Source organism: Anoplopoma fimbria, chromosome 24 (genome assembly GCF_027596085.1).
Source record: "Anoplopoma fimbria isolate UVic2021 breed Golden Eagle Sablefish chromosome 24, Afim_UVic_2022, whole genome shotgun sequence".
NCBI classification, from domain to species: domain Eukaryota; kingdom Metazoa; phylum Chordata; class Actinopteri; order Perciformes; family Anoplopomatidae; genus Anoplopoma; species Anoplopoma fimbria.
Genome location: NC_072472.1, coordinates 4,396,634 through 4,416,810, shown reverse-complemented (window position 1 = coordinate 4,416,810; position 20,177 = coordinate 4,396,634). Strand labels below are relative to the sequence as shown.

General features: G+C 41.4%; 1 protein-coding gene across 1 annotated transcript in view; it reads right to left on the bottom strand.

Annotated features, from left to right (window-relative positions):
- jade2 (jade family PHD finger 2) overlaps window positions 1-20,177 on the bottom strand; it is a 171,506-nt gene that overhangs the window by 45,669 nt on the left and 105,660 nt on the right. Inside the window, exons 9-10 of the mRNA XM_054626084.1 lie at window positions 16,392-16,898; window positions 14,551-14,715 (exon numbers count right to left, since the gene is read on the bottom strand). Coding sequence (XP_054482059.1) covers window positions 14,551-14,715; window positions 16,392-16,898 — 672 coding nt within the window. The remainder of the gene's footprint in view (window positions 1-14,550; window positions 14,716-16,391; window positions 16,899-20,177) is intronic.

The window sequence follows — 20,177 nt, the reverse complement described above, 5'->3', positions numbered from 1 at the left end:
TTGATGTGCAGAAAAAATAACAGCCTGTCTTTGATTATGAGATCTAGCGTTTTTTTGTGGGTGATTCCATTCAAGTTTTATGAGTTTTACTTTAAAAAAAACACGATATAAATAGCCAAATGGAAGCAGATTATAGGTCCAAATGTTATACATTCTGTTCTTTGACTTTATGACGCTGACTGTCCTTACTGGAAATTATGCTTTCACCACAAGCTCTGTGTAGGCAGAGAAAATAGACACACCACCCAAGTGTAAAAGAGCAGTACAACTCAGTTAAATCAATACGTCTTGCAGGTCTGGTAGATTTTTGAGACAAAAATCTGCTCCTCTGGAAATCGTGCTTGCCCTGACTGGAAGCAAATACAATCAAAAACAGACCTGATTGGCCACCTGCTGAGATGATCTATACCGAGCGGCAGCACCGAAACTACTTCAAAACATCCTTTTCTGTTTCTCTGCTGTCTTTGTGGTAAACAAGACATTTGTATTTTGAAGATGAGGAGTTATATGCTTCAAAACGCTCTCGTAATAGTTGAGAATGAAGTTGCACTTGTGCATTATGAATGGCCATGGTGTAGAGCGCGGGACTGTTCGTACAGAGAAGTCTGATGGTTTGAGATGGACTGTGTGCAGTTAATCAATCAATATTCATCCTTCCAGCTGTTCACAGTTAAATATCCAAAGAGGTAAACTGGGGACAAGATGTGTGTGAACTTATCGACTTCTTATGTTAATGTTAGATGATAAATTGCTTTTGGTTTGTCAGAAATTGTACAAGGTATGTATTTTTCTTCTTTTCTTGCATCTTTAGTTTTGAAGTTGTGCTTACGCCATTAAAACCGTTAGACCTGGGCAATAATTCAATATGATAATTTGGCGTCTTTCAATTGAATAATATTGTGATGAAGTCATAGATTATCGTGAGATATTGTCAATCACAAGTCCCCCAACTTGAATTTCTCAGAAAAACTGATTGTTTTGAGCTAAAGTTCTTAAAAAATACTCAGTACTTTTCATTTGTAAAGTATTTATTGAACTACCAGGAAACATGCTATATCGTGATATATATTGTTATATCGTGATAGAAGATTTTGGCGCTAAAAACAGTACTGCATAAACCCGCTCTCTTAATGCTAATTATTATAGTATTTTGCACATTTCACTGCAATCCAGCAGGTAATGCTTCAGCTATTGGACTCTACATTTTACCAAACTAAGCTTGTGACCAAAATGTTGCGCATACAATACCAAACTGACGGGATTAATCTGGGCAGGATGGTGAAACAGCAAAATTTGCTCCCTTCCTTGTCCTTGAGTGCTTTTCCCCTTAACTGCTCAAATAAAGCTACGTACTGTCCAACAACTTTGATTAAACAAAGTTACTGAACCAGCAGATAGATATCAATATTCTTGATTGCCGACATTACAAGAGGCCAATAAGAAGACAGGAAAATTCAGATACGCTATAAAAAATATCAATACAGCTCAGGGTTTGATACTCAAGACAAACTAGATCCTGAAGCTCCAAAACGAGTCTATTTCCCGACGCTTAGAGCTCCTTTTAATCTTACATATAGTGTGCTATGTGAAGCGCTATTTGAGTCAACTGCATTGACATTCTCTCAGAGGAGGCTTTTAAATTGGACCTCTGAGGGCGGCGCTCGCCGTCGAGTCTTGTGAAGTGAGATTTTTACAGTTGAGTTGCGGCACTGTGTCGACTGGTACCGCCTGAGAGACCCTACTGTAAAATATTAAAGGCCCCGGTCAACTGAGGGGGCCCATCATATCGCCTTCATTACTTATTGACGCACCCCCTATCTGTGTGCAGCGCGGCTAGTGAGCCTTGTAGCTGTGTGTGAGTGTGTGTTGTGAGAGTCGGAGTGGAGATGGTTGACACGGGTAAAAACACTCGCCAGCGCAAAGAACTACACACACGACAGATATAGACTCAAATGGAAACACACACACAGTGCAGCAGGCACATACAGTAGTAACATACATAATACAGTGTATATTTTGGGGTGTGTATTACAAGGTATACGTGCATGTTTATAAGTGTATTTAAGCTTTAAGGCTTCATGTAAACTTATGTGTTGCTGCATTACATTTCATGCATACACATGTTTGCAAAAGCATTTTTTCATGCCTGATTAGTGTATGTGTTGAACATGTGCATGCAAAGGGATGTGCACTTTAATTTCTACATGTTTGAGGGCACATATGCACAGCGCCAGGTGGTGTGTGTGTGTGTGGTGTGTGTGTGTGTGTGTGTGTGTGTGTGTGTGTGTGTGTGCCGCCATGCTTCACCTATTGTCTCGTCAAAGTGATGTGAATTTAAGGTTTAACTTCCAGTGAATTATTTATCCCTGCAGCAGCCTTGGCACCTGCACTGGCCAAGGGTCTGAAAAGATATACCACACACACACACACACACACACACACACACACACACACACACACACACACACACACACACACACACACACACACACACACACACACACACACACACACACACACACACACACCTTACACACACACACACACACACACACACACACACACACACACGCACGCACTGTGCAACAACACACTGGCGTGCAAAATTATACAGCCGAAGCAGCTATAAATATTTATCCTTCTTCCGCCTCATATTTATTTCATCCAACAGAGCTCATATCAGAGGGGCAGCGGGAGGATGAGGATATCCAGGGAGAGAACGAGGGAGAGAGGACGAGGAGGAGATGGAGAGAGAAATAGATGGAGACGAAGGAGGAGGAAAAGTGAGAGAGGATGATGAAATGAAAATAAAGATTCAGGTGAAAAGAGAGAGGTTGTTATAATAGAAGAGAAAGAGAAAGGAGGCGGAATCAAAGGAGGAAAATAGCATCTAAAAGTTCTGTATTAGTGAATCTATAGTAAAGTGAAACAGGTAGATGGAGGAAGGAGTCAGAAGCGTCATTTTTGCCAGTATCGAGAAGAATCAATGGCAGCCATTGAGGTGCACAACTGAGGCCGGACTATCGTGACACTTAGTCTGGCTGGAAAAGGCCGGCTGCCGAGCTGCAGCAGCCGGGCGGGAAATGTCACAGAAAAAAATCATTCTGTTTCCAAAAATAAAAGTGGAGGACAGAAAGGGTGGCAGATGCTTTGTTTCCCAGAGAGTTGAAGAAAAAGTTTCAAGTTGCTCTTTCAGAGTCCTGTACTGTTACATAATGTATATTCCAGCAAAAAGTAAAATATCTCTAAGCAAAAAGTAGATGTAAACATGATACATGTCATATGATGATATAGCTCACCCTTGAAACCGAACAGTGGATCTATGTGGCTGCTCAACTGAGGAAGAAACTCATGTTGTATAATCATAGTTCATCAAGCCTTTCCACCTGCAGTTAATCAGAAGATTTGTTTGTGACCAAACCAAAGATTAGGAGAGAAAAAGCAGCCGTACATACAGGTCATTTTAGGTAACAGCTTCAATGCAGCATATTTTATTTCACTCCACAAAAAAATGACCCACAATGCAGCGACAGTTCGGACAGTTGAGCTTAAATTGTTATTATCACCACGTATTCTGTGTAGAGTTTTGCCTTGGAGTTGTAGCTGTGCCTAAGTGTAATAAAATATGAACTATTTATTTGTTTATTATTGTGAAAAACGACCATAATTAAAACAAAACCAATGCAAATTATTAGACAGGCAGATCAACAAACAGAGTATAAAGGACGTGAAACTCCGCTAAGGGCGAGTACAAATGGTCAAACAAACACAGGACTTTCACTCAGGAGACCACTGTTCAAGTTACCATAGTTTTTATGTTACGTAACTGTACGTTTCCTGCGAACGCAAAAGTTTATTTTGAAAATGCATGCAACTAGCGGAAACTGAAACCATCACTGATGCATGTAAAACTGATTTGCTACAGGGGTTACATAGAGCGTTGGTATTTGAGAGGCTGGACGTGAGAACATGTTGGAATCTGAGATGAGTACTTGCAATAGCTGGTCATTATTAGCAAAACAATTCTGATTAGCATTTTCCATAAATATACTGAGCAGCACGTCATGTTTCGGCTACAGCCAGAGGAGCCGCTCTGCTGTAAGCTGTGGAGCTCTGGGTCGGTGTTACACAGTGAAGCTTAGCATGCAGCATCTTAAACAGCTGTGGATCTCAACAGGCGTTTTTTCCAGCAGAGTGAACGGAGCTGGAGGCTACCTGAAGGTGTAAAGCCTGTTCTTCACCCTCAGCTCATACAGAGTGATGCAGCCAGATACCGGCGGAGATTAGATGAGGGAGCAGAGGAGCGTTTTCACATTTACAGTGGATTTTAGAATTGATCTAAAGATTATACTTAAGATTTATATATATAGTTTGACTCCTGCTTGTATTTGTAAGCTTTTGCATCCAACGCCATCCATTTTTTCCAAACTGAAGTCATAGGTGATCGTGTGTTTGCTTTCTTAGCAGTAATTGTCTCTCTCCCTATTTTTCCTGCTTGATTTTAAGTCTGTCTGCTTCATTAATTTAGTCCATCTTTGTGGCTCAACTAATCATTTATTTTTAAATTGAAACCAAACTGCTTTTCTTGTTTTACTCTTTCTGGCATGTGTTCAATCTTCTTTTTGTTCTGTTGCCCGTGAATCGCTTTGCAACAAATTAATGCCACAATTATTGAGTAACAAAACATTATTTCTCCTAAATTTACTGTAATTAAAGATGGCTTTTGCATGTCAGCTAGTATGTAATATGTCTTGTGAATTCCTGCAGCTTTAAAACCCAAATATGGCTTTGCAAGAAGTGGAGGGGTTGATTTCAATCTAGGCAAAAACATGGAAAAAATGCTGGCTAAAATGTAGACAAAAAGATTAAAATGGGTTCAATCATTCTGTAATGGATTATAATGTGTTTTATGACCTATTATTCCCATTAAATATCTGTATCATATCTTTATTTGTTGGTTAAGACTTAATGCAACAATGCTATGCTGCCCAAAGCTACATAGCCAATGCAAATAAATACATTAAAAGTTGTTTAAATTGCACTATTCCCCATGAAGATGACCTTTTAAAAACTAAACAAGGTAACAGATCTCAACAGTATCTCCTGAATTTGGTGGGTGGGGAGGCCTTTACCTAATGAGATTTAAATGAGTAAGCAAAACTACAGTTAAAAAAACATCAGCCACCTGTAAATACGTGACATAATGGAGTCCTGATGTTTTTTAAACCTTGATTTGTTTGATTTCAAATGTGAATTGTGCTTATAAATCCTCCTGGAATAGTACGGTCACTGAAGGTCGCGTCTGAACGGGCTCAGAAACGGCAAGTGACGTGTTGTGTTTGATCCTTCCTCAAAAAACTATACGTCCAAATTCCCATCGATCAAAACCTTTTTCTCTCTGGAGAACCCATCAGCAAGCACGAACACGGGCCAAAAAATCCTGCAGCAGAGGGCTCGTAAAGTAAAGCACAGCGAGGGGCCAGGCTGCTCTCTACGATACTCCACCGGTCACTTTGGGATAAAGCCAACCAAGTCCTTCTCTGAATCTACAAAAAAACAAACCTTGGGTTTGGCTGGTAAAACACTTCAAGTGACAGTCAAATGTTTGAGATATAACAGTAATGGCTGCCGCTGGACAGAAAAAAAGACTCTCGTCTTGGAATCTCGCTCGGCACCCTGAAGCATCTTGGAAACGGAAAAAGAAAGGATTGTGTGTAGTGAGCCAGTATTAGGTTTGGAGCGGAGCTGTGTGAGGGGAGCCAGGTTGACGTTGATCCAACAGGGTGGGTCTGTCTGCTGCATGACTCGGCCCGTCTGGCCTGCAGCTAGAACAACCCCCCCCACACACACATACACACACACGCACAACTTGCAGTTATGTGTGTCTAAGTGCGTAGGTGTAGGAGTGTGTGTATTACAAGCAATGTCGGAACGCATGAGGGTGATGAATGATTCTGTATATGAGTACATGTAAGTGGAAGTGAAGCATGTAAGTTGACTTCACTGTGTGTGTGTATGGACCTGTGTGTGTGTGTGTGTGTGTGTGTGTGTGTGTGTGTGTGTGTGTGTGTGTGTGTGTGTGTGTGTGATGGATGTGTGTGTGAGAGAGGGATGGATAGCGAAACAGACACAGCAGTAGAGTCGGTGTCACTCTTTCCATGTCTCTGTCCTTTCTCTGACCCCGGCTAACGTTGCGTAACACGAGAGACGGTTTCGTGCCAGGCGAGCGGCTCGGTGGGCGAACCACGCGCAGGGGTGAGGGGCTGGGGGGGGGAGGATGCTAAGAAGGGTGTCAGGAGTCAAAATAACAAATCCCTCACTACCTTGTAAAGTCTTGCGGTTTGTCCGTTTCTCCTCAGATGAAATGAACGTGCCGGCTTTGAAAAGAGAAATGACTTTGGGGAGACGCTGCAGGTATGGAGGAAAAAGTCGGAGTACAGTACACATAAACTGCACACACACAAACGCATGAGGTGCACGGCATTCCGACAATTTTTTTCAGATTCAGTTTTCTAGGCATGAAGAGACAAGAAATGTCTTCTGAGGGTCTTTTGTCAAGTCAGACAAAATATCCTGGACACAAACTGGAAGCCAGTGTAACAAAGTGAGGGTGTGGAGTTTAAAAGGTGCAGATATTTGGCAGGAAATCTAACGGTCCTAATGCTGCAATCCATTGTAAGTCGGAAGTCGATTATTCCGAGTCGGTATTCCAGACTTCGGGTCTATATGTTTCCCTGGACGCCGGAATCAAACAGAGGTTTGTATGGAAAGTCTCTGAGCTTCACAAGCATCGACAGAAGACCTCCATCAATAACCACAACATAATTATAAAAGATGATTTAAAGAAAAAATACTTTTTATGAAATGTTATGACCTTAAGTTTTGAAAGCATAATTTGTTTTATTTTTTTATTTATACATATTTCTTGAGTTTCTGACTTGGAATTCCGACTTCAATGACATTTCCATTGCACTTTTTCCAGTTGGAGGTCGTTTTTGTACAGTGGATTGCATAAAAAAAGAATTATGGCATCGAGTTGCATTATGGTAAGTGTTGGATACAAAGTACAAACGATTTGTTTCAATCTTTATCTTGTGTATCCCTCAACTTTATGAAAGTGCAATGCTAAAGCACTTGAAACGTGAAATGTACATGGAATAAGTAGCTGTAACAGTTAAAACTGAACTTTATGATGCTTCAAAGTTCTGACAAAAGTTCTAGATATTGCTCATAAATTGAGAAAAATCTGAGGTATAAAATATAGATAAGACTCCCTAAGACTATGTTAAGATCTTTGTGTAAAGAATATGAAATACAATGAAATGTATTTTAAAGTCATTTGCTTGTGATATTAAATTGCTCTATTTGTACTTGTTGCAGGCTGTAGACTGATTTATACATGTTACTACAAGCGTTTTATAATTCTAATCAAGAAAAGTCAGAATCAGAGCCAGGAAAACTGCAAAAAAATGACTGAATGAATAAATGATTTAAGAGAAGAAATAAAAATCATGGGAAGAGTCCAAGGTTTTTTTGTGGTTCCTTCTGTGAAAAAAAATAATGAAATAGAAGTAATTGGAGGAGTTGGACGATTTCGTTGGTGGGTTATGTGGATCTTGGCAATCATGAGTTGTGGATTTGAGTCAACACAAGATGAAAAATTGTAGGAAATCCAAAGATGTTGGCAATCTGAGATGAAAAAACCCCGTAAAGCATGCCTCATAATTTTATTTAACTTAACTTGACACTTACTAGATTTTCACTGCACTGTGAATGCAAACCGAATGACCCTAACCCTAACCCACCAATGGGGGGGAACAAACTTTTGAAACTGTAAACCTGCAGTCAAGGAAAGAATAGCTGATGGGGTTTCCTCCCGCCTTCGCCATCGGCACAGAGCGTACCGGCTGAGTTTAAATGACAGGTATCAGCGTTCAACCAGTGCTGCCCTCTGTCTGGGTTTGGCTCCAACTGCCAAAAAAACTTTCTTTCAAAATCCTGACTTTCTCTCTCTCAGGTCTCTTTTTCCACAAATCCCCCTTCTCCTACACTCCATGCTCGTGACAGAAGATATGTAAAACATATGTTAACTCATACAAAAAACTTCCCCTTTTTCTCTCTCCCCTTAAGGAATTAAGTGCACTGTTTCATAAGTGTACTGTTGTGTTCTGCTCCGGGGTTCTCCTGGGCGTGGGACCGCTGACCTGCTGGGCCGAGTGTGCTGCCAAGTCTTTACCGTGAGAGAGCGGAGGGAGGGCGGAGGGCGGAGGGCACAGAGCGGCACTGTGCCATCAGACGCCGTGCCAGGCCTGGCTGGAGCACCCACGCACCGACGGGAGGGAGAAGACTAACTGCAATTGTTCGACTGGAGGATTTGTGGACGTAAAAAAACCAAAAAAACGCAGCAGAGGAAATGAGTAAGGAAAAGGGATTCTTTCACACCTGCTTCACCTCCGTCAGGCACAGCTCTCCCCAGACTCCTGGCCCGGGCCGAGCCCTGGCGTTTCCCCCCCTGATTCATCCACCTCTCCTACAGTTTTACGCCCTTTCCTTTAACTGTGAAGTCCAGTCTGCTTCTTTTCCCCTGTGCTTCCAGAGTCTGAGCCTCCACCCTGCACTCTGCAGACGTCTCCAGCTCAAACTCTGACCCTTTGCTTCAGGACTTAACCTCATCTCCTCAACTACTTTCCGAAAAACCAAGCCAGTGAATGTAAATACCCTTTTAACGGCATCGTTAAGCCGGGGATATACTTGTTGTTCGTGTACGAAAGCGCGGCAGTGGCTCGGGAGTTGAAAAGAAGGATCGGCGGTTCAATCCCCGGCTACCTCCAGGCCGCATGTCAACTTGTCCTTAAGCAATATACTGAACCCCAAATTTACTAAATGAATATGTGCACGTAGTGTAGCGTTCTTTGAGGGGTGTGAAGGTTAGAACGTGGGGTCGGTCATGCCGCCCCTACCGTTCTTGTGTGTATCGCATCTCGCAAACTTGAAGTTAATTTCCGAGGACATGGACAAAAAACTGACACAGGATACAAGAGGCAGCCATCATGCTCAAAAAAAGTTTGTCTGCAGGTTTAGTCCTCTGTAGGACACAGTAAGGAATACATTACATTACATTACAGTCATTTAGCAGACGCTTTTATCCAAAGCGACTTACAGGAAGTGTATTCAACATAGGTATTCAAGAGAACTACTAGTCACCAGAAGTCATAAGTGCATCTCCTTTCTTAAACAAGCATCTTAAAGCATAAACCAGAGCAAAAGTATAGTGCAGAGGCAAATTACTACGAAAACAATAATTGCAACAGACTAATACGAATACAATAAGTGCTACAAACTACTACGAATAGGATAAGTGCAGTAAACGAATACGAATACAATAAGTGCTACGAGGAAGGCTCAGGGTAGTACTTTTTGAAGAGGTGTGAATACATTTTAGACTGTATGGTCTTTTTGTGCATTTGACCACCGCGTTTTAAAAGTGGACTAATAGTGATCAGAACATTAAGCCTGGGTATTGTTTGGAAATTTTCAATAGTTTTAAGCTAATAGTGCATCATCTATTCATATAAGTTACTTGAAGCTAATATCTAACTAGTTATTTTTTGAGTCAGCTTAATTCAGAAACAAGTCTGACTTACAAAATCTATCATTTTAACTCTAACACAACTCTAACACTTTAATTTGTACAATATAACTTCTGGCTCTTCTCTCGATTACTTATTTAAATGGCTGATTCAATCTTTTTTTACCTGCATAATGTGAGTCTTCCATAGTGTGGTCTATGGTTCATGACATGTGTGGTAACAGTGGTTTGTGGTGCAGGGATTTGCACTCACAACCTTTTCAACACAAGCATCCTCTACACACACACACACACACACACACACACACACACACACACACACACCTGAACACTGCACCTTTAGCCGGATCTGAAAAAAACCACACAAGCCCAAAAAAAAAAAAAAAAAAAAAAGTAGCAACATTTAGCAGCTAACTTGCGCTACCCAATCATAGTGCGACACACTGCTTCGACCTGTCGCACGCTGATTGGATGACTGATGTGGGTGAAAGGGGAGGAGGGTCGGGGGGGGGGTGAGTTTTGGGCGACACTCAGGAGAGGAGTACAGAAATGGAGAAAGCTCACCAGTGCATTAGGGACAGCACGGTGCAATTCGTTCCATTGGCAGCACTTCAAAGAGGAAGAGGAGGGGGATAATCCACCCAAACATTAGCCCCCGGATTCTTCCTCCACCACCAACATGCACACACACACACACACACACACACACACACACACACACACGTTTATTCACAAAAAGCAGCAGGCTGGAGGGTTTTTCGGTCGTGGGGTCTGATTGGGTTGGGGGTCTAGGGATGACAGGAGGGAAGGATGGAGGGGATTTTTCAATTTGCCAGAAAATCAGAGATGATTGGAATACTCTCTTGCGCACTGTTACACACACACAAACACACACTCGCCTCGACACACAAACACAACACACGTCCATCTCCACGGACAAGACATCACGCTTAAACCGAGAGAAGAAGAAGAAAAAACAACAAGGAGAACATTTGCTCACAACACTGAATAGAGCCAAAACATAGTAATATGGGTTAAAAATATGGGTCAGATATGAACGAGGAAGCTGTCTGTTTGAGAGAAACTGAAAAAAAATAAAAGAGGAGGAGAGCAGGTGGAAGGACAGACTGAAGAAGAATAAGAGAGCTCGTGCATCGACAGCCTTCTGCATCAGTAGCAGCGAGCTGTCAACACTCGCCCGGCCAAACAGGAGATCGACTGATGATCAATCCTCCTCATGGGAGACCCGACGGCGGCAAACAAAATCAATCCTCCTCTCACTGTCAGACATTCGAGTGATGTTGAAGTGGAAACGCCGCTCGATTACCGAAGAAGCCACGAGATTCAACAACTTGTTGACGTTCAAAACCGCCTCCGAACGTAGTGAACATGATGTCACCCATTGATGACACGGTCTCCCAGCAACAAACGCCTCCATGTTTTCATCTGCGATTGAAACATCGCTACCAGACTAATAAGCTCTTTGACAATTATGAGACGCAAGATGCCTTCAAGGCCTGGCGGTAGTGTTTGAGACACCTTGTTTGTGATTACCAAGAGAGCTCAGTGCACTCCAACTTCAGAAAGAGAAGCAAAATAGAGTGACATAATATTATATTGTATTACATAAAATTGAATTAGTTTCCATCTGATAAAAGAATTATGGGAGAAACATACATTTTATCTCAAAAAAGAACATCTGATAAGGAATATTTATGTTTTCTTTGTCAGATATCCAATACTTTTATAATAAATCCCATCAATAAGAAAAGATTTTTAGATATCTGTGAAGGCCAAATACATTTCAACCTGTCTGTTCTGTATCATCAGTCCTAAAACATCTGGTCTGGTCTGAGCTCTGATTGCTTCTCAGTAACGGTATCAGGATATCTGTGCATCGAGTGTGGGTTAAATTTTCTGTGTGGAGGCATTTTTCAGATGTGGAACTCGCTTGCTCAATACCTCAAAGGGCGTCAATGCTTAATGTGGTAATGGAGCAGAGCCTGATAATGGTAGGACCCTGGTCAGAGCTGGACAATGCTACGCTGTGATTGGCCTGTCTGCGTTCGAGGGCGGGGCTTAGCCAAGATTCTATTCTACAAGATTTACAGATGGACTAGTAATCAAGCAAACGAAAAAACAGATTGACAGCTGTTATACCATGCTTCATACACTGGCAGATTATTTTCTACTGATTCTCTTCAGTTCTTTTAGCTTTTATTGATGGGATGAGCTTCAGAGACCTTAAATGGTATGGTCCACTTCCACAACACACGCGTCAATAAAAAAGAGGTCCGGAGGGAGAATTGTTATGGAGTCTACAGATACACTGACTGGTCAGGAAGTTATCATGGCCTGCAACAATCAATAAACCCTGACCACCGGAGACCACTGTGGTACGGCTTCCGGTTACACAAGTCGACAGGAAACAAACGCCTCTGCAGAGTAAATGTTCCCATCACATAAAAAAGACTATCGATCAAATGCAGTCACTCGTAATTGAGTCTTTCCATTATTATTATTATTCCACATTGATGGCACCGTGAACTTTCGATCTAGATTACGAATTGGATCAGCCACTTGTAAACCCACTTGTGTTCTGCTTGTGTGGGAAATTATGTTGCACTTCAGCATTTCAAGTTAAGAGGTGAGAAATTGTTATCTAAAAAAAGGGCCAAATTAACCCCTGTGGGATTCTGGGTGAAAGCACGCTGATCCGTTGGTCTGATCAGAACTCTTTCAGTCCACTTAAATGGTATTATCAGCTGAGGCTAAATGTAAAATCCAATGAGCAATTAAAACAGGTCACCCGATGATTAACTGTTGTTTGTGTTTGTGTATTTTTTCTAGTTTGTTGCAAAGTAGTGTAGCATTTGGTTGATAATTAATTGCCAAAAGGTTGTCCTACTGTGAGCCAAATGAAATCAATGAAGCTAAAACCAAACCAGGGCGAGCCAACTGCTCCGTATCAAATCACATGCTAAAAAAATTAGTATAACCAGATGATTTGGTTTATCTTAAAGTTTGCTGAAAGAGAATACATTTAAACTGGTTGTTAAGAGGATTTGTGGGGGAACCTTTTTCAACATGGATTGGTTTTGGTAGATTTTTTAGGATTATTTTAAGATTGAGTATATTATTTTCCCAATTTAAGAAGCGACATAGCGGCCAGAGTTAACTTTACCCCCCTCTAAACTCGGGGTGAAGTAGGTGTTTGGCTGTGGGCAGCCCGCTGTCATTCAGATTCTGCAGGGTGTAGATTGCAGGGTCAGAAAGAGGTTTTGAGAGCGCCGCCGCAGTGAATGCCAATCGGAGAGCACTGCGAACATGAGCCTGGAGTGAGGTTATGGCAACGGGAGCGACCAATCCGAGAAACCGAGCAAAGGAAATTTACATAGTGGTTAGCATTCAGCTGCCAAGTGTGAGCTATGTTACTGAAGGCAGTGGAGGAATACTGACCTCAAAACTGCACTACTACAGTTCAGGTTCAGTCTGAACTGTGAACATTTATTACCTGATACTTCCTGATCACAGCTCCAGAAAGCAGACTGCAAGTTGCATGCAACCTTTTTCCTTTACTTTTATTTCCTTGGATTGTTTATCAATGTTATGACACCTAATATCTTTAATTTAACCGCAGAAAAAAACCTCATACTTTCCCCCAGTTTCCACTGTTAATAGGTAGGGAAAGTAACCCTAACTTAAAATCCTAAAAGAGTGTAATTAGTTGCAAAAGCTAGTATAAAGACAACAAAATAACAAGACAGCCCAATAATATCCCAAACATTTTGGGGTAAATCTTATCCAACATTAGCGGAGGAATGTGCAACTATCAAACTCCGCCTTGTCCACAGAAGCTCCTCTCCTTCTGGTTCCCCAATAGCTCCCCAAATGCTATTTCCAGAGTTTTCTAGACTAACCAAACCTGAAAAATCTTCTTCTTCAGCTCAACTACTTCCTTCACCAATTGGTTCTTCGGTTGCCACCACAAGTCCGAGCAGCTGCTCCACAAAGCAGACTTTGAACATAACCCACTAAGACTTCCTACCTTCACACAGATGCACGTGTGATTCTTCTGGTTGTTTGAGTTGAAAACCTCGCCGATAAGCTCCTCAGATTTTTGTTTACCAGTTTTGTCTGGTAACAACGAAACTGTCACCTGATGCACCTGAACTCACAGGTGGTGACCACTTAACAGCTAGTGTCTGAGACATATATCTTAAGGCCTGAGGAGACTACAAATACAAGCTTTCCTCTCAATAACATGAGCCATCATGACAGCGTACCTGGAGTCTTTAACAAGTAGATATATTTCTAGTTGGTAACACCTCCACCCATACTATTCTACAAGTAACTTTCAAAATCCCAAGTAACACACATACGCTACTTCTGAGCTTTGTGTCTGAGATTGAATTTGAAGTCTGTCCGTCCCAAAGATAGAAGCACACAAACCAAAATATTTCTGATTATTTTATCAAGAAAACAGGTTAAAATAATCCTCTGTACCGACTGACCTCTAAATATAGTAAGTAAACTTTAACAGTGAACACAAATCACAGGGAATAACCAAATTAATTCTGCGCGGTTATCATTCAGTCACTCAGTATATCATTCAGCCATTTCATTATGCCTCTATCCTTCAGGCTATTCATTCATTTAACATTAATATTCATGAAAGCAAAATCAACTTTATATGTTACTGCCAATGATACATTCTGAAAAATGTCAATTAGCCCTTAAATATTAGCAAGCACTGAGTGTGTGCAAACACATGGAGATATGCACATACAAGATAAAAAAAATACATCCTGTCTGAATATTGCACCCTGAAAAGAAACAACTTTAACAGGCTTTATACCAACACACACACACACACACACACACACACACACACACACACACACACACACACACACACACACACACACACACACACACACACACACACATATACGACTCACCCTCTCCAGGTCTTGTCGGAGGTGTGTGAAGAGCTTGAGGCGTCTGTAGAGGACGTCCTGCTCCTGCTGGGCCAGGTTGTCCACCTCGTCCCTCTTTAAGGTCACCAGAGGTCGATTAAAGTTGGCCTTCCTCTTCATCTTCCAGAACTGATATAAGAAGTCCACCTTGAAGAAGACATAAAAATATCCCCATTATTATAAATGTACAATGTTCTTGTGAAAGTCAGCTGATTGGCTTTAAATGAAACCGCAAAGAAAATGTATTTATAGAGCTTTGTTCAAATTCAATATAATTCTATAACACCTGAATATTTTAAACTGATAGAAATTGTACTTAAAAAACTGCTCTAAATGTAAAAAAAAAACTCAGTATAACAATTATTCCATTAAAGCATGATACAGAGTATATAAAGCTGTTTTCTCATGGTTTTGGTCGTCCTTTATAGTGAAAAAAAAGCTCTTGCCTGCGGACACAACCACATTCAGACACTAAGCACAGGCCAGTTAATCACGGCGCGTTCTGAACAAAAGCCTGTGATTTATCAGACAGTTCACCTGTGAATAGGGAGCACTTTATTTAACGCACTAGAGCCGGCACTCTAAATGCAGCTCATCAATACCACATCTGATTACATTTAATTACAAACCCTTCATCTTGTTTAATATGTGATGTAGTGGATAAGCTGTGTGCTTGAAATACTGTGAAAAGATCAGAACAATGTTGTGTGGGCAAATGGAGAGACCTTACAAGTTATTATTTATTATGATTTTATATTTATACGATTTTCAGCCCAAACGGACGGAAAGTTGCTCAGCAGATTTTTGTTGCGGGCGACGTTCTCAAGCCGATCACAGGAGGGTCCGGCTCCTTGTTCTGAGTGGACAGTATTTAGACACTCGTTTCCTTTAAGCATGAACGAGTGTTGCTATCCTGACCCGTCCCATCGGCGAGCTGTGTGTCTGTCTTTGTGGTAATGTTCCATTTTTTTAGTCTCTTTGGATATTTTTAATTTTAATTAAGCATTTTCCAAATAAAACATGTGGGATAAGGCGATATTATTCGGATATGAGGAGCATTCTTTGGACCTGTATATAGTTCATTCTGGCTTAGCGTCTAAACAGTGTTTTTTGCGACACTGCGACTCACGGCTTCTTTCCTGTTTACAACCAGCTCTGAGTGTTGTACACAAAAAACTAGCCAATAGTTTGCAAAGCTGAAGTAGAGAAGCCCAAAAGTGAAGCCAACATTTCTGGTCCGAAGAAAAAACACACCCACTTTTAGGACTATATGAAGGACTTGGATATCAACAGGTTTTTGGATATGCACAAATATCGATACGCCGACCTTTTCAAGAAGGTGGTTGAAGGAATGAAAGAGTGATGCTGTGTTCGCAAGGTCAAACAAGAACACTTTGACAAACAACATATTTTGAGGCGGAGAAGCAAAATGACACAAACTGCTCTTGCCGTTCCACTTTTCCATATTTTGACGTGATAAACGAAATGTTAGGGCATCAACCCGTCAAAACGCAGCCAAGAAAGGCGTCGAATTTGGATTCACTGACCTTGTTGATACAGATGCGGCATGGGGTCGCTTTATGTTAATCGGAATATGCCCAACGGGTTGAATATTCATTTTTATTACCAATTTAAAACAGCTTATTAGGAATATTGTCTTTTTCGGAATAAGGGCCAAAACCAGAATATTTGGTGCATGTTAACGTAGTCACTGTCTGCAGGAGTAATGTTTGATGCACGAGGAGGTGCATCTGTTAGACAGAAGTGTTTGGTATCATTTCATGAGAATCATCAGAGTGTTTAGGTTCCATGGCTTAACGTACCTGTGGGACGGGCAGCGCCAGGTTTTCGGCCACCTCCATCGGGTCCACCAGTTGGTAGAACTCGTCCTCCAGCTCCTGGAGCTTCTGTTTCCTCTGGCTCACCTTCTCCCTCTCCAGCTGTTCCCGCTCCGCTCGCTCTGACGCCGACACCGGGATCGGGTACAAAACCGGCCTCGGCTCCGCGGCGCTGCTGACGTTTGGTTGGTGCTGATGGTCCAGCCGGAGCTCAGGGCCGACACCGGTACCGATGGTGGCCCCCCAGTCCGGTCTGGCCATGGCGTGTGCGTTCTTGGTGGTGGAAGTGGTGGTGTGGTTGCCGTTGTTCACGCTGGTGGAACTGGAGACGTTGGTGGCCGTCATGCTGCTGTTGCCGGCGCTGCAGCTGTGCTCCAGGCAGAAGGACTTGAAGCGCACCTCGTCGTTCTCTGCCAGGATGGTCCTCATCTCCAGGCCGTGGTCGAAGGCGCACGTCACATGGAAGGCCACGATACAGGAGGGCATGGAGCACTGGGAGGGGAAGAGAGAGAGGGGATTCAGTTAAGGGCAGAGACAGAATGAATCGTAGTTTATAGTTGCTGTAGCGAAGGCGCCGCACAAAATGACATAAATGCGTCCTGTGGGTCGTGCATGAAGGCTCTGCAGGTGGTCACGTTGTTGGTCGTGCATCTCTGAATTTTTGTAACTATTCGTGTGAGTTGTTTAGAGCTTTTCAGACATGAATGTCACAAATATTCACTGTTAAAAGCACTATTGACATGACTGAAGATTTTACAAAGAGGCTTTAGAAACCGGAAGTCTGAAAAAAATATTATTTTACAGCAAAATCAAACTGTTTGCAGGATGTTCAAACTTTGTTTCTTTACAAGGCATTTCATATTTCACTGGTTTCTTTATAAGGCTTGTATAAAGGCAATAAAATGGTCAATGAATATGAGATATGAGTTTACAGTTGATAACAATATCCCCCTCTGCATTGTGGAGGTTGGTTTATGCAGTTTTGCTGGTGGCCCTCTTTAACATTTTGCTTCTTTAAGGTACTGTGTGCCATCCGTTGTTTTGGAAAATAATGCAACAATCATTGCATAAACGTCTTTGTGCGTGCGCGGAGCTTGCTAGCTATCTGCAGAAGATTGTGCTCGATGCCATGCTCGAGTATAAACAAAGCTTAGGAAAGCAAAAACGGAGGGAGAACGTAGTACAGGACTGACAAGGAGTGAGATATGAGAAGGAAGCGTGATAAGATGTAGGAAGCCAAACAATAGATGTAGCGTAGTAATTATAGGAGGAGAGAAAATAGTAAGAATGGAACGTGAGATCCCATTTGATTGTTAATTATGTCTGTGGGTTCATTAAAAAGACAATCAGATTGAAACGCTTGAAGAAAACAAACTGTTTTAGTTGCTATCTTGGTGCGACTTCACTCTCTTTCTCTCGAGCACACACGGATGTAAACACACACACACACACACACACACACACACACACACATTTTTCTTCAATTTCTCAGACACGTTGTCACAGCCATTTGTTTTAAAGTGTCATTTTCGGTCCATTTCTTGTGTTATCAGGGTTTCAAATATGAGTGCAGCAAAGCGGAAAGACGAGCCTAGTCACAACAAACACGGTTCCCCCATTTCTACTGACATTCTGGTAACTTGGGATGTGTGTGCGTTAGTGTGTGTCTGTGTTTGTGTGTGTTTCGCTATCCATTACAGGTCATACTAAGAGGCGGCCTCCCACTGAGTCCCTCCAGGCATGGTGTGATTTTGTGTGAGCCCTCGTGGCTGTGTGTCGCCGTCATTGCGTGTAGTGTCGATGTGTGTGTTTGCGTTTGTGTGTGTTGTGTGTGTGTGTGTGCGTGTCGGTGCTCGTGCTTTTCAGAGGAGTTCAGCATTCAGCAGGATGGTGAATCTCTTCACTGTGTTGTTTATGAGCGTGGTGACGATAAACCTGACTGGAAAACAACTTCTGTCAAACGTCTTCACAAACAACCTTTCCTCTCATACAGAAAATTTGAAGTTTGTTGCTGATTTTACGTATAAAAATCATAAAAGTAGGCAGGCAAACTTATCCAGCACTTATCCTTATAGGAAGTAGGAAGTAGGAACGGAACGATACAGGATTTATTGCGAATCACGATTAAAAAAAACACTGCAATAAGTTGATAGTGATGAATTTCCATTATGGGGATAATCGTGACTAGAACACAAAAGTATTTCTAAAAAAAATACAGGAAAAATCATGTAAGAAAGAAAAGACTCAATTTTGCTACTTAAAAAAATAAAATGCTGTCTGTGATGCAATAAAAATATATGTATATAAAGTCATTCCAGTATATTTCAGTATATTATCCAGATAACGTTTTAATTAATTTTGGCTAGGAAAATCATGACATGACATTTTCCGAACGTCCAATTCCAAATAGGAACTACTTGATACTAACAAAATAGTATTTTATTATATAGAATATTTCCTAATGATTCCTATTCCTACTACCGCGAGTTCAGTTGCTTGAACTCGCGGTAGTCTGTGCTGCATTTTTCTTCATCACTCCCCGTCACACCCCACCCCAAACAACAACACACTGATGAACTAAAGTAGGTCATCAGTGTGAGAGGTAAACCGGTTCATCATCACAACCTTTCAGCATTCAGAGGAGCATGACATCAGTGTGAGGCCTCTGAGAGGTCTTTCTGTTTTTAGCTTCTATTTAGTAAAGAACCAGAATAAATAAAAGTTTCTGTTTAGTTTTGCTTGTAATGATGCCTTCTTTTGACTCCGCATTGAAGCTTATTTATCTGTTGGGAGGACAAACAGAGAGACATCAAGCCTGAACCACACCTTACATCATTTCTGTTTCATATTTGAACATTTTTTTAAGTCTCTTGTAATTTTGTTTCATTTGTGTTATTTGTTTCACTTCTATGTGATCTTGATGTTTGTTCTATTTAATAATCAAAATACATTTCAGGAAGAAAATCTGACCTCAATCCACTAAATCACTGATCTAAAAAAAAGGTCAAAGATGGAGGTACAGAAGGTGTGATCCGATAATCATATATCACCGGTATTGATACATCATCTAGTTAAAGAGTGAAGTTACAGATTTAACTGTAGACCCGACTTCCACAAGTGTCAGGGTGACATCTCGCTAGTTTGGTGTCAAAAAGACGAAAGGTTGAACGCAGCGAGGAGCCGCTAGATGTGTTGTAGATGTGTTGTAGATGTGTTGTAGATGTGTTGTAGATGTGTTGTAGATGTGTTGTTTGGTACGAAAAGTTACTCATCTAGCCTTTTCGACTGCACCGGCTCGGTTCTGGCAGAGATTGTTTTTATCAATGCTCATACTGAGTGAGGACTTCTACTATTCTAAAAAAAGAAGAAGATATAAATCATATTTTTTGATTTAATCAGCTTCTACTTTTTCCACGTGAGACAGATCTGGGCCTATATTTACTAAACAAAGGGACATTTTGGGCGTTTATTTCATCTAATGTACCTCATCTTCCCTCAGCAAACTTTGCTTCCTGCTACAGTTTGGTTTTCTTTTGCGTTTGTTCAAAGTTCCCATTATTTCATCTTTATTAATTCCTACAAATAGATTACAAACAAATAAAAAAACAGTTGCCAACACTTTGCAGTAAGTCGCTTGATAAATAAGTTGAATTCTTACAGGTAGGATAAATAAGGGACGAAACAAAAACCCCGTCACTCAACATTCATATTCTTGATATCCACTTCTATTAGCTTTCCAATGCAACCTCACAACCAACTTGCAGTATTCTA